General features: G+C 37.7%; 4 protein-coding genes across 4 annotated transcripts; 1 reads left to right on the plus strand and 3 right to left on the minus strand.

Annotated features, from left to right (window-relative positions):
• Positions 1–417: 417 nt before the first annotated feature.
• On the minus strand, positions 418–2,123 carry LOC124641975. The gene has a single exon (XM_047180256.1). The coding sequence runs from the start codon at positions 1,513–1,515 to the stop codon at positions 634–636; it is 882 nt and encodes a 293-aa protein (XP_047036212.1). The 5' UTR covers positions 1,516–2,123; the 3' UTR covers positions 418–633.
• A 693-nt stretch (positions 2,124–2,816) lies between these two features.
• LOC124642049 lies at positions 2,817–3,867 on the minus strand. Its single transcript, XM_047180345.1, has 2 exons — positions 3,183–3,867; positions 2,817–2,965 (listed from the first exon to the last, which is right to left on the minus strand). The coding sequence occupies exons 1-2, from the start codon at positions 3,796–3,798 to the stop codon at positions 2,817–2,819; spliced, it is 765 nt and encodes a 254-aa protein (XP_047036301.1). The 5' UTR covers positions 3,799–3,867.
• Positions 3,868–4,611: 744 nt separating this feature from the next.
• Positions 4,612–6,148, plus strand: LOC124642047 (probable 28S ribosomal protein S25, mitochondrial). The gene is made up of 2 exons (XM_047180344.1): positions 4,612–5,037; positions 5,590–6,148. Exons 1-2 carry the CDS (start codon positions 4,716–4,718, stop codon positions 5,769–5,771), a joined length of 504 nt encoding a protein of 167 aa, XP_047036300.1. The 5' UTR covers positions 4,612–4,715; the 3' UTR covers positions 5,772–6,148.
• LOC124642046 (ornithine carbamoyltransferase-like) lies at positions 6,136–11,289 on the minus strand. The gene is made up of 7 exons (XM_047180343.1): positions 11,180–11,289; positions 10,452–10,581; positions 9,825–9,973; positions 9,218–9,371; positions 8,870–8,995; positions 8,381–8,554; positions 6,136–6,752 (listed from the first exon to the last, which is right to left on the minus strand). The coding sequence occupies exons 1-7, from the start codon at positions 11,287–11,289 to the stop codon at positions 6,576–6,578; spliced, it is 1,020 nt and encodes a 339-aa protein (XP_047036299.1). The 3' UTR covers positions 6,136–6,575.
• Positions 11,290–13,511: the final 2,222 nt, after the last annotated feature.

Consider the following 13,511-nt stretch of genomic DNA (forward strand, 5'->3'; position numbering starts at 1 on the left):
CTAGTCAAAATTGTCCTGTATGTCCTACTATAGGGCAAAAACCTTGTCATAGAGAGAATAAATGATCATAATATATCAAAGCACGCTCATGCGTTGACATTTTCGTAGCTGATTATGATACGAACATTAATTTGGCTGGATAAATTATGTGGTTCGTTTACTTCATAAAATAGCTATAGAAAATCGGGCCAATTATTTATACTGAAAGGTAAGTCAGAGGTGTGTTATGTCTTTGGAAGAAATATACCTAATTTGTCACATTAAAATGAGCCTAATTTTTTTTGGAAGTTCGTCAAATGTTAGAAAAAAAAGTTGTGTTTTTTTAGCTAAGCATCCCATTGATATTATTTAAGTGCATAACAGGCTAATACTGAAATAAAAATAATAGTTTTTTTTAATTATTTATTTTTCACGAGGTTCTCAATAAATTATATTTAGCATTGAAACGGATATCATATTATTCCTTTTAAACTTGGAAGGAACGCGCTATATTAAAATCTGTCATCATTAAAATTAGATACGAATAAAACTCGCCAATGTTTTGAAACGTAGATCAGTTATTTCACAAAATATGTAGACAACAATATATTATTCCATAACTATTAAAAATAAATTGAAATAAAATTGGAAAATCTATTTTCGTCGAGCCGGGTTACCGGGGCAGTAGCAAGGTTTTGGGCACATCGATTTTGGTCCTTTTTGTGGACATGTTGACTTTGGTGACCTTGGACAGCAGCCTCCTCCACCACCATTCCCACCATTTCCATTCCCACCGTTGCTGCTACCATTGCTACCACCGTTGCCATTACCACCCGGCCTGTTGCACGCCTGTTTCATCTTCATCATGAGATCATTGATCTGATTCGTAAGCTGGCCAACGGTGTTACACATCTGTTCCACAACGTGAAATGAGGGCATGCTGCTTCCCATTTGATATACGCCTACATCTCCCTGAACGTCTTCTTGTGTTGATGAGCATCCTGAAGGACATCGATTGGTTATTGCTTCGCTTAGGCAAGCGTCAGAAGAAGACATTGGTGATATGTCGCCGCCGTAATTATTATTACTACACGGAGGCTGTGGTTGAGGCGAGGGGCACGAGGGTCGTAACTGCGGACTACTGAACTGCGGGGTAGTGTATGTCTTGCAATCATTGCCACATTTGCTGAGTGGGCAGGGAGGTGGTGGTCGCACCACGCGGCCTTTCCCGGCGTCGTTAATAGGGCACTGCATGTTGTCACATTTGGGGGGCCTGTTTGCTGGGCACATGGAATTGGTGCAGCTGTATGGCTGATCCGTTCGGAATTCTTTGGGCATACTCGTTTTGCAGTCGGGACAGGGGCATGTTACTTTGATTATACCAGCCTTTATGTCCTTGATTTTGCCAGGGGTGTAGTTCAGGCAGTTGTAGTGCACCCAACTTTGGCACGCACCTTGGCATTGTAAGCCGTTCTTATGCGTCACAGGTCCTAAGCATATCTTACATGGATTTTTCACTTTGTTGCATTTTGACATTGTGATTAGAAACTTCTTGAACCTTTTTTGAAAACAGTTACCATGGTTGATATGTTAGGTTTCCGTTTTAATAGATTCTTTCATATTTATCTCGGCATGGTGAATTTTAGAAATGTGTTATGATGTTGTCATCTTAGATTTTTTCTTTATGCAGATGTCTGTCAGATTAAATCTGTCATATTTTTTAGTAAAACTTGGCCTTTTTACGGCACAAAGATTTATTCCCAATAGGCTGTATTTATGGTGTAGTAGGACTTTTTAATCTTTTATAAGCTTTTATGTAGGTATTCAGCTGAATTCCGTCCCAGCATTTCCAAAATCATAACTGGAATTCTTCCCTTCTACGATCGTTTTTGTATACATGATGATAATAAGCTAAAAAGCTCTACAAATGAAGATATGCTCATTCAAAAATAATCAAAACATTCGCTTCCTCAGTTCTCAACCTTTACTTTCGAGTAAAATAGTTCCCATCAGAGTTCACAGTCGTAATAAATTGATGAACATAGATCTTCTTTTCTTTTATATCTATTTAATAACAACAGCAATGCAATAATCCTTTTTGCGATCGATCTTACGCTTCCTAAAAACACGTCCAACTCAGCTGACTACACTTGTAGGTAGGTACCTACCTATAGTTGCCAAACGCTTTGCCGTACAGAATCGTATCGCAAGTTTTCTCCTACTTGTGAAATAAATTATAAGCTTTTAATATTAATGTATGTGTATATAACATAAATATATGTATATATATATCTATATATAGTATATATAATAATTATTCCTACTTATTTTTTATAAACAGGGTGGCCCATCCATAGGCGTCCAAAAGAAAAATTTCTAGCTCCTAAAGTACAAAAAATCACTGAACATACATGGGGGTGATTCGGATACCCCATAGCATAGAGCTTCTAAATTTTTCTTTTGGACGCCTATGGGTGGGCCACCCTGTATATCAATATTTAGAAATGCAAAGAAACGATGGATGGATTGTGTGAAAGTAGATATGGTAAGAAAGAATGTTACTTGTGAGATGGCGGCAGACAGAAGAGTATGGAAGGAGAAAACATGCTGCGCCGACCTCAAATAAAATTGGGATAAGGGCAGGAGGACGATAATAATGACTTAGAAATGCAATTATATGTTAGGTAAATAAATAGATATCTACTTACAGAATTCCTAAAACCTGTATGTATCACGAAATATTTGTGCCTATATAGGTACCGTAGCTACGTGAAATAATGACGGTAAGAAAATTAAACAAAAAGACATCAACATCAGTTTACATAGCTTATTATTGGTTAAGATGTATCCATTATTTTGCACATAAGGTCTCTGAGTTGTACAGAAAGTTGGCCGACAGTCCCGCACATTTCTTGGAGGGCAGTAACCATCGACTGCTGGTTTCTTGGCGAGCGAGTCGAGTCACATGAGGGCTTTTGATCAGCACCTGCAAAATGTATTTGTTTTAAACTATTTCCTGAAGAACTCGGTTAAATGACATAGAAAAAGAGAGGGAGTTACCCCAGTACACCTTGGACGATAAATAGTTAGATAAAAGAATAGAAGGGTAGCTGAAAATCGACATAAATCACGTGCATTTCATAACGATGTCCCGCAGCAACGCCTGACTGGGCTGATGATGGTGGCCCTGTAATTTTACTTACGTCTTACTGAATTTTGTGATGTTCGCGTTGAACAGGAACCGCAGGAGGGGGACTTTCCATCGTTCTTCTTACCTCTTTTTCTTGAAAAAAACCTCCCTTTTGGAGATTGGCGTCGTTTTGGCGAAAGCGATGGAGACGGCGAAGGTATTGTAGATATGTCTGGGTATGAATCCCGTGGACTTGGCGAACTCGGGTATACTGTAACCGGGGAATCAACTGCATCAGCCATCTCGTCTATTTCTCTGGTACTGGTGGAACAGTTTGGCTTCTTACACACAAAACGGTCAGTTTTCCTTTGTCTGAGTTTTGAGGGACACTCTGCTGAGTCGCATTTTTGAGGTCTGTTAGCGGGACATTCGTTGCTTTTACAAGAGAAAGGAGGATTGGTCAGAAACTCTTTTTTTTGCTTGGTATCACAGTCAGGGCAGGGGCACGTCACTTTTATTATACCAGCTTTGATGTCCGCTATTTTTCCTGGCGTGTAGTGGAGGCATTTGAAGTGGGCCCATTTCTTGCAAGCGCCCTGACATTGCAGCCCGTTCTTATTGGTTACTTGCTGCAGACAAAATTTGCAAGGATTCTTTACTTTGGCGCATTTGGGTTTTTTACTACTCATTGTATGTGTTTGCTAAAACTGTGACCAGAGTTTACTAAAACCACGGATTTCATTTTGGCTATTGCTGTTGATTACATTGCTGTTAGATGCAAACATCACATTATTGATTTGAGGTTTGAAAATTTGTGACCATTTTTCAGTCAGTTTTAAATCGATGACAGTTTTGATAGATTTTCGTTTGTGTTGTCAAAGAAATAGTCAGTGCTTGTGAGGTGCACCCGTGCACCCCCACTTCAAAATTCTTGGGTACAAGTCACCTAACAAACAAGTTGTTTTCTCTACTGTCTATGCCGAAGCCGTTGATAATGGCAGTCTAGGTACCTACGAAGAATTTTGGAGTGGTGGGGTTGGTCCTATTTACTTTTAGAAAATACGGTAAATATTCTTCTTCTTGATATTTAAAATATTTTACTCGCCAGAGCTTGGCCAAAGCGTAGATATGTGGAAAAAAAGATTATTAATACGATTATGAATATCGTAATTAGTAATTTCAGAATTTCGTTTAATTAATAACCTAACAAAAGTTCAAAGTATTAAGCCGCCTACAAAATGTTGCACGCGACTGACAGCCGGCCGTGACTTACAATATACACTGAGCTGTTAAAACTGTGAGAGCGGCAGACCAACACATACTAACTTACTTACATCTGGCATGCTGCCTGGATGTTTGTATAATATAAAATGATCAGATAACTTATGTAATAACGCCGCTCTGTGCATCCGAGGCCATACACCGCGTCCTTTAATCAGTTCCTTGCTTTGCAGATTACACTCAGTTAAATATTTGTTATCTGTAGTCGTGTGCCCGTCAATGTCAAAGATTGACTTTGACAATTCGTTCAGTGTTTGCATAATTTTGAGGTTATTTGCTTGTAGGTTATTTTTGTTAAAAAAAAGTAAATTTAAATACTCAAAAAATGCCGTTCATGAAAGGGAAAGCTCCTATAAGGCGCACACTGAACTACTTAAACGCCGGCCGACTGGTATTGAAGGATAAAATTAAGATATTCTCAGTGGCTTACAATATAATTGGCCAAAACAATCAGGGCGCCAAAGATTTCGTATTTTGGTATTTGCCGCAAATCCAGTACAAAAATCCGGACGTGCAAGTAGCTACGTTGAAAAATCTTACTCCTTCGCCATTTATCAAATGTTATTTTGAAGATGGGAGGAAAATTTTAGTCGATGTCGACAATAAGAGTAAAGAAGATATTTTGGAACATCTAATTAAAACTGTTGGTGAGTTTCAAACAGTTTGTCTTAGTAAAAATTTAATAACAATTAAAGGCCTATTTTTGATGTTAAGCCGTAAAATTAAATTTGAAAAATACATGAAAATGTTGATGTTTCGATAATTTAGAAACGAGTTTGTATTTAGTTTTTTGGGTAGGTACCAGTATGTGCCTTTACTAGATTTATATCATATTTAGGTCAGTGGGACGTCTTAGGGAACTTAATTTCGCCTTCAACACTAGTTAAAAAGTAATATGCCATCCCCACGATACCGCCTTTAATTATATCTATGTTGAATATTATATGTTATATAGGTTACAGCCGGTTAGCCCGACAGTAAGCTATTTATTAGCTAGTGTTATGGGTGCTTACATAAGTGATAAACCACACATTGTTTAATATATATTTATAAATAGATACACCCAGACCACAGCCAAAACATGCACATCACATATAACCATACTGAGAACTAAATCGGGGCCGTTTGGCAATCTATCATGGTGACCTTTGCGGGTTATCCAAAAGGTTCATTAATACCTTAAACTTTTTACATTACAGGTAAATCGAAGGCTGTATTAGATCAAGAAGCGATAGCCGCAGAAAAGAAGGATAATCCTGCAAACTTCGGTATTGGTTGTGAGCGACCATGCATTTGTGAAATTTACGGACAAGTTCCTTGTCCAGGAGTGGTACCGTTACCCAAGTTTATGAGAGGGAAGTATAGGAATGCTACTGATTAGAGTAATTTAGTGTAGATATTGAAAATGTTAATGTTAAAGCAATCTAACACGCAGAAGTTTGGAAGGGTGGGTATTTTTGGGGGCTGTCAAATGTAACTTTTAAAGTGCTGTTTTTCAGTCTACTTTCTGTTTTGATTTTATTTAAAGAAGCATTTGCATTTTTTTGAGGTAGCCCCAAAACTCCGTTCTGGATTTGGGATATGTTAAAAATGAGAGCAGAGTCATGAAGTTTATAATTTCAAACTGTACATTTAAATAATAACTATGTGTATATTCGTTCTCTTAACATTAACATCTTCAACACTGTAAAATAATGTCGATAAGCCAATAGTTGTTTAGTTATAATTACATATTAATAAAACAATTTCAAAAATAAATGATTATCATTTTATTCACTTTAATCATCAAAAGGCTGTATAGATTTGTCAATTTTACTTACTAATATGAAATACCTAATGTAGGCTTGTACAATACAGACACACACAGACTTTACAATATTCAACACATTACATTTGCTATAGTTTACACCAAAATTAGGACTACGGATAAGTTGTAGGTTTTAAATATGTAGACTTTTTCAAGACAACAGGCTTCTAGAAAACCATATTGTTTGAACTGGTCCCTCAGTATTTTAAGTTGTTTGTAAAACTGGGCTTTACTTTATTTCTTTTTATTCTAGATTTACACGATGCATTTAACAGTCAAAATCAATGCAGGTAACTGTTTTAAAAACCCCAAAAATATGCAGATCCTAGTCCAAAAACTGGTTGTAGAACTCCACAAATTGCTCAAAACATGGACAAGTTAAAATCTATAATTCCTGACATGTGCAGCCATTAATGCAGCCGCTATATACTGCATGTTCTGAAATGCATTGAAAGTCCTCGCATTGCAGTTCCAAAATAAGATGTCGTCCACTTCCTCTCCCCGAGGACATGTGTGGAAGAATATCCAGCGGAACGCTGTCAGTTTGTTTATTTCCTGAAAAGAAAAACATCAATTCTAGGAACCTTAGGGCCAACTAAGTTTGTGTCAGCTTCCAGTCTAACTGGATGCGGCTGAGCACCAGTATTTTACACGGAGAGACTGCCTCCTCAACCCAGTTACCCGGGCAACCTAATACCCCTCGGTTAGACTGATGTCAGAGTTATTCGTCCCAATCTCGACTGAGCAACAACAATAATTATTACCCATAATGTCGGGTTTTTTTGGTAGTTACAGCAGCTAAATGCATTTAGAGGGGCCAATTGTCGAGATGCTTCAGTTTTAATAGAAAGCATACAGCATGCGAATCCCTATAGGGCCGGTCATACAACTTTGCCGAATTTAAGTCAGCTGTTAGATGTCTTATTCGTCAATGCATCTTTATTCAAGATTCTCTTTGCAATTTTTCTATATTGTAGTCACAAGAAAGACTAGAATTGTACATACCTACATCATGGGTGTATATATGGGGTCAATCTGGTTCTTCCAACCTATTAGACTGTTGTTGTAGTAGAGAATGTTGCGCCACTTCTTCCCAGCAAAAACACATAGGAAGTGGTGAAGGGGCGGCTGTCTTTTGTTTTTGACGTTCGAAAATTTATAAATAAACGTTCTTGAGTTTGTTAGGACCATAGATATAATATTACTAAACAAGATTGCGCACGCTCAAAATATATATTTACGAAAATGAACTCTATTCTAACGCAATAAGGTACTAAATTGATTGCATAATACACAGAGGCAAATCCGAGCCGAGAGGGATAGTTCGAACGGAGGCTGTCTGTCTCTTTCTAACACCTTGCCAGCATAAAAAAATGTTGTGATCAAAAGTTTTGTCTTCCCAAAAAACAATTGAATCACTTATATTTTTATCTTATTTTAACAATTGTAAGTCAACAAATTAATAACAATCGCATTAATTTATTCGTATTTATTATTAAAACATAAACAACATAAATTTTTATTTTGCTTTTTTTTATTTTCTAGCGGTAACCCTGAACATTCTTGGCGCGTAATCAGCATTTAAAATTTTGTTTATATTTTTTTGTATTAAATAAATTTAAACTATTAAAATGGTGAAAAGTGTTGCGTTTCTACTTGCAAATGTGAATCCTATGGTGGTTGCAATATATCGTTCCACAGGTTAGCTAATAATAACATTTTCGTAAACCAAACAACTAGGGTGCCCATGAATTCTTGTAACGAGTCAAAATATGGGTGATGGATTTTAAAACTGTTGTACTATTGTTATAGCTTCCCAAAAAATGAAGAAAGGCGACATAAATGGCTCAGCAGTCTATATATGAAGTAGAAATACAAAAAAAACAGTCTTCACTTCCAATCTTCCTGCTTTTATACTGCTAATTTCCGCTAATTATTAAAAGCCTTTATTAGTATCTTAAGGTCACAAACTGCGTAAGTTAAAACTTCAATACTAATCTGTGTTTAATAATCTTAGCAAATTCGGATTTGTCTCACATAGCTTAATCTCATAGTCACCCTATTAGAAAGGGACAGACAGCCTCCGTTCTAACTGTTTCACTCGGCTCGTTTTTTGGGTTTATATGCGCAGTCCTGTTTACTAATATTATGTCTATGGTTAGGACATACAGAGGCCAACTTACTTGCATATCCATCGCGAACTCATGAATCTTGTCCTTTCTCGCGGTGGGTCCTGCGATGACGACGCATGCGTTCTTCAATGCTTCTTTGGCGTGCATGCACTGTTCTGTTTCTGTCGCAGTCTTAGCCGTCATTGCTTTACTTGCGTCCAGCAGGAGTGGAGTTACAGGGCATTCCTGGGGAAATCATGTAAACAATGATTTGAGGTCAAGTTTTGGATCTCCTAAGGAAGGGGTCCATGATTCTATCGCGCGATGAGGGTGAAAGCCTGAGGGTAGCCTTGGCTTCTCGCAACACGATGTTTCGAAAGGTAAATAGAATATAAAAGGCTCCAGAAGGAACATAGGTGGGTCTTAGGCAGCAGTCTCACAAGGCAAAGTGTCTTTGCATTTTAACCGATTTCCGAAAAGGAGGAGATTCTCAATTCGGATGTTTGTATGTTTTTGTTTGTCTTCTAGATATTTTTTTTTTGGAATTACAAAATGTCTTACATTGCATCCACATTTAAACCGTATATTTGCTCCGAGCATTGGACAGAGAAGGAGGTAGGAGTTCAGCACGGGATGAGGAGGCCCCACGTACGATAAATTCACTCCTTGCATTGAACCATATTCTTCCTGAAATTGAATATAATTTCTGGTGAGAATTACGTTTGTTTGATCTAGATTCTCGGTGGTTTGTTTTCGCCGGGTATGTACCTATTGCTTCTGAAACAGTAGTTTGTTCTCAAAAGACACTTAAACACTAGACTCTCAAAGGCAATTTAAGCGTAAGTAAACCATACTGATACAGAAAACAAAAAAACAGATGATTAATGTAATGGGAAGGCAAATAGGTACCATAATAGACATGACGGTAGACAAGGACTGTATGGTTGCATGTGTCCTGGACATCATACACAGAACTGGCACTGACGACTTGTCCGCAAACCTCTGGATACACATGTGTGTTTTCGTCGACACAAATATTATGTCGGCCATGTCCGAGAATATTCTGAAAAAAGATCTATGTTAACTTAATTCTCCTTCGGCTCAATTCACATTGAAAGAGCAGTGGCGCGCAGCGGTCGGAAGAGCATCGTTGCATCGTCGTTTTAGCCGAAAGGCAGCTGGACAAAGGTCTCTTCTAAGGTTCACCACTTTGCCCGATCTTCAGTAACCTGCACTGCTTCCCGGCGAGCTAATATACACATGCTTCACCTATGCTCTATGTATACTAATATTAAAAAGCTGAAGAGTTTGTAGTATGTCTGCTTGATCGCACTAGTCTCAGGAACTACTGGTCCGATTTGAGATTTTTTTCAGTATTAGATAGCTCATATATCGAGGAAGGCTATAAGCAACTTTTTACCCGGGTTTGTGCAGAAGTTTCCACGGGATGTAGGTGAAACTGCTGGCAGAAGCTAGTCGTTAATACAGCACTATCAATTCCTGGTAATCCACTCACTTGCCATTATAATCATGTTCCCAAACTACTTGGTCAACTATGTTGACGTCGTTAGCCCCCAGAAGGGACGCAGCTTTTGAGACGGCCATATTTAACATGGGTTCGTTGACCTCTGACAGAATCATCACCTTTGTGTTTGGTAATACATCCTGCAAGTAGAAACAGTCGTAGGTAATAAATTTTATATAATCATCGGCACGAATCTTGAGCGCTGACCTTCACCTGCGCAGAAGTGATTTATTGGGTCCCTTTTGTGGTATGAAGTGAGGCGCGGGGGCGGTGTATAGCGGTGATTGGCCCGCAGCGCATCGCGTCATAGCCGTCATTCGGGATTGGTTCTTTGCTAATAAATCACTTCTGCGCAGGTAAAGGTCAGCGCTCAAGATTCGTGCCGATGATTATAATCAATTCGAATTAAAGAAAGTAGCTGGTCTTTTATGAACTGATTCCATTTTTGGGTCTGATTTCCAAAAAGTTGGATTTCCATATAAAATATCTGCGTTCAAAACTCTTGCTCAGAGAGTAGGTACAAGTACATTATCGAAAACTAGAGAATAGAGGATAGCTGTGCACGACAATTTACTGGTGTCAAACATATCCCTATCGTGTTTATTTACTCTTTTATACCAATTTCTTGTTATGTGTATCTCTCATCCGACATTTTAAGTTCATGGCACTGAGCAGGATTTCTAAGACCATCTTGGCGTTCCACTGTTTGAAGCATATCAAATGTCTTGGCGGGTAGACTCTTGTGAATCTGAAATGAAAGTTATAATAAACATGCTATTTTCTTGGCACCAAGTTAAAATTAATCAGATATATGTAGAAGAGGCCCGTGGGGATAATAAAAAGGCTGATGATGAACAACTTGGAATCTTTATATATCATATACTTGGCTTAATATTTATTTATTACATTAAGGAAGACTTAAAATTACCTATATAAAAACTTAACAATAGAAAGAAGTCAAACGACAGAGCCAATTAGAAGTCATCACTTATAATGATAGCCTAGAAATAATGTGAAGACACATGAGTGCTCCGTTTTAACATGTCATCCTATCTGTTAAACTGCGGCAGCTTTCGAACACAGAGAAAGGTAGTAAACTAAATTTCTAAACCGGGCTACTTGAAGAACTTAAGGCTCAAGGACCTTCTGGCTAATAAGCAGATTATGGTAAGCGCTCGGTTGCCACACGCCCTGTGTTGCAGTCTACAGCTGGCTTCCAACTTGTACCTTTATGGTATTCCACTGCATTTGTTTACACTGAAGCTGTCCTAAACACCTCGCCTCAGACCATCTTTGTCTGCTTTCAAGTACAATCAGAATCACGTATTACCAAAATAGGTACTTACTCGATAGTATCACTGGCAGAACGTTTGAAAAATGGTTGCTTTATCAATGTTTTCAAACAAGTTGTAGTTTTATGAAGATCGAGGGAATGGGCACGGAAATTTATCGTCATTTTGATTCGGAATATAATTTCATAGATTGGATGATAACTTGATAGTTTGATTTGACATTTGAAAGGTTCATTGGTTGTATTTTTTTGCCATAGACATTGGATAGGGGTATTAAAAACCTCCTTTCTCGTAGTCTAGTTTTTATGTAGGTTTTATATAGGAACCACCCTCGTTCCGATATTCCTGGGTATTTAATGTGTGCTATGTGAAGCTTGTGATGAAGAGATCGTGTTGGTATATTATCAGAGAAAACAAGAAATCATGGAGATATTAAATCAACATTACACAATTTAAAGTTAATCCTTTAATCGCTGCTTTGTCTCCCTTATTTCAAACTCAGAAACCGATTTTCATAACTCGCCGGCCGATCGTTGGTTACGTTAGGATTAGGTTATTTATAATACTTTTTATCCAGGTGGTGGAAGTAGTTCTCTCAGGAAGGGGCTGCAAATCGAGCTAGTATTTTAAATAGATTTTTGTTTATATACAATTTCCAATTTTATCTGAAACCAATCCTAGAACTTGCGAACATTTATTCAATTCCGTGAAAAAACGCACCAAACAAAAAAAAAAAAAACGCGTAAAAGCCGATTGTCAAAGGCGTTTCGAGTTTGTAGAATTCGTTAGCCATATAAACGTTAGGCTGAAACATTTTGTACCAATGTACAAAGCTAGGACAGAAGTAGAGGATGTTGATTATGTATCACTATTCTTCTCAAGTCAACTGTTGCCCGTCCTTAGTAATCACGAATAAAAACTAGCTTTGAATGTCTTTTCTCAGGCTCAACTATCTGGGTACTGAATATTTGAATGTTCAGTAGATTTTTTCTGAAAGAGCGACAGACAGAGTTACTTTCGGTTTTATATTTCCGTAAGGATTTGATTGCTTTGCAGTCACTGGTAGTCAACGTCAGACCAGCAAAGCTATTCGAGAGTACTCCTTAGCGTGAACCACCATTTAACTATAACGATAACCAAACCATAACCAGCCGTGAAATGGGCCTCTAACTCATAAGTCCAGTCGGCGAATTGAGGACTAAAAATGGTTCGGCTATAAACATTATAGAAAGGTTCAAATCACCGTTAGACTTCTGCATATTTAACCCTGCAGTGAATTAACCGTTCAAAGTTTACGTCGTTAACGAAGCGACTCCGTCGATTCCATTCATCATGGCATTGTTCGGTATGCAATGTCAAACTGTTTGTTGTTTCCCTGCTTCAATTTGGAAATGTTTCAGCTGAAAATGTGCTGACGAACAGGGTCTATTTATATGCGTGCCCTCTGAAGTACTTAGTTAAGGTATCTCTTTGTTAAGGAAACTTACAGAGCCTAATAGCTGTTGAGTTAATAGTTATTTACTTAATGTTGCTATTTGATAATAAGAAGCTTTCGCGTGTCGAAATCATTTGTCTATTTTACAAAATTTGGTACTAAAGACTTCATTTCACAGCTGGATATATGCTTCGTAAGGGGAGTACATAAGGAAGTTCATAAGGAAATATATAAGGAAGAACATAAGGGGAGCACATAATAAAGTATATAAGGAAGTACATAATAAACTACATTAGGAAGTTCATAAGAGGAGTATATAAAGAAGTACAAAAGGAAGTTTATAGATTGGAGAAGATAAGGGATTACATTGTAGGAGTACATAAGGGAGTAGCATATACCCGAATGCCAAGCTCTACTCGATATGTGCCTACATTTTTTGAGAGTCGGTGCCGATTTTTTTAGGTATTCCATCACCAGACCCTGGACCGGATGACAAAGGAACCATTTGGAAAGTAAACCCTTTCAATATCCGTATGTATAGCGTGACTTAGAATCGCGGTATCTCACAAATGGTCACACTTAGGAAAAAAATCAAAAAACTATTTTGTAGAGAATTTTAAGATCTACAACTTTGCTGAAAATGTTTTTTTGATAAAACTTGCCGTTTTCGAAAAAGAAAACAAAAAACCTCAAATTTTGACTTTTGGCCTCGAATAACTCTTGACGCACACATGGGATCGACGGGGACTTTTAATATTTTATTTGTAATGGTAAATCCAAGCTCTGCACGAAAATTTGACTTTCCGGGAATCATTGTTATTTGACCACTACTTTTATGTCTAAATTGTCCGGACTAGAAGCACGGAGGGACACTTTATTAATAAGACGACCTGTCTCATCCCTAACAGGTACTGAAGTATGTGGGATAATATCTTTATAAGGCAACTTAAA

This window comes from Helicoverpa zea, chromosome 23 (genome assembly GCF_022581195.2).
Source record: "Helicoverpa zea isolate HzStark_Cry1AcR chromosome 23, ilHelZeax1.1, whole genome shotgun sequence".
In the NCBI taxonomy this organism is placed as follows: domain Eukaryota; kingdom Metazoa; phylum Arthropoda; class Insecta; order Lepidoptera; family Noctuidae; genus Helicoverpa; species Helicoverpa zea.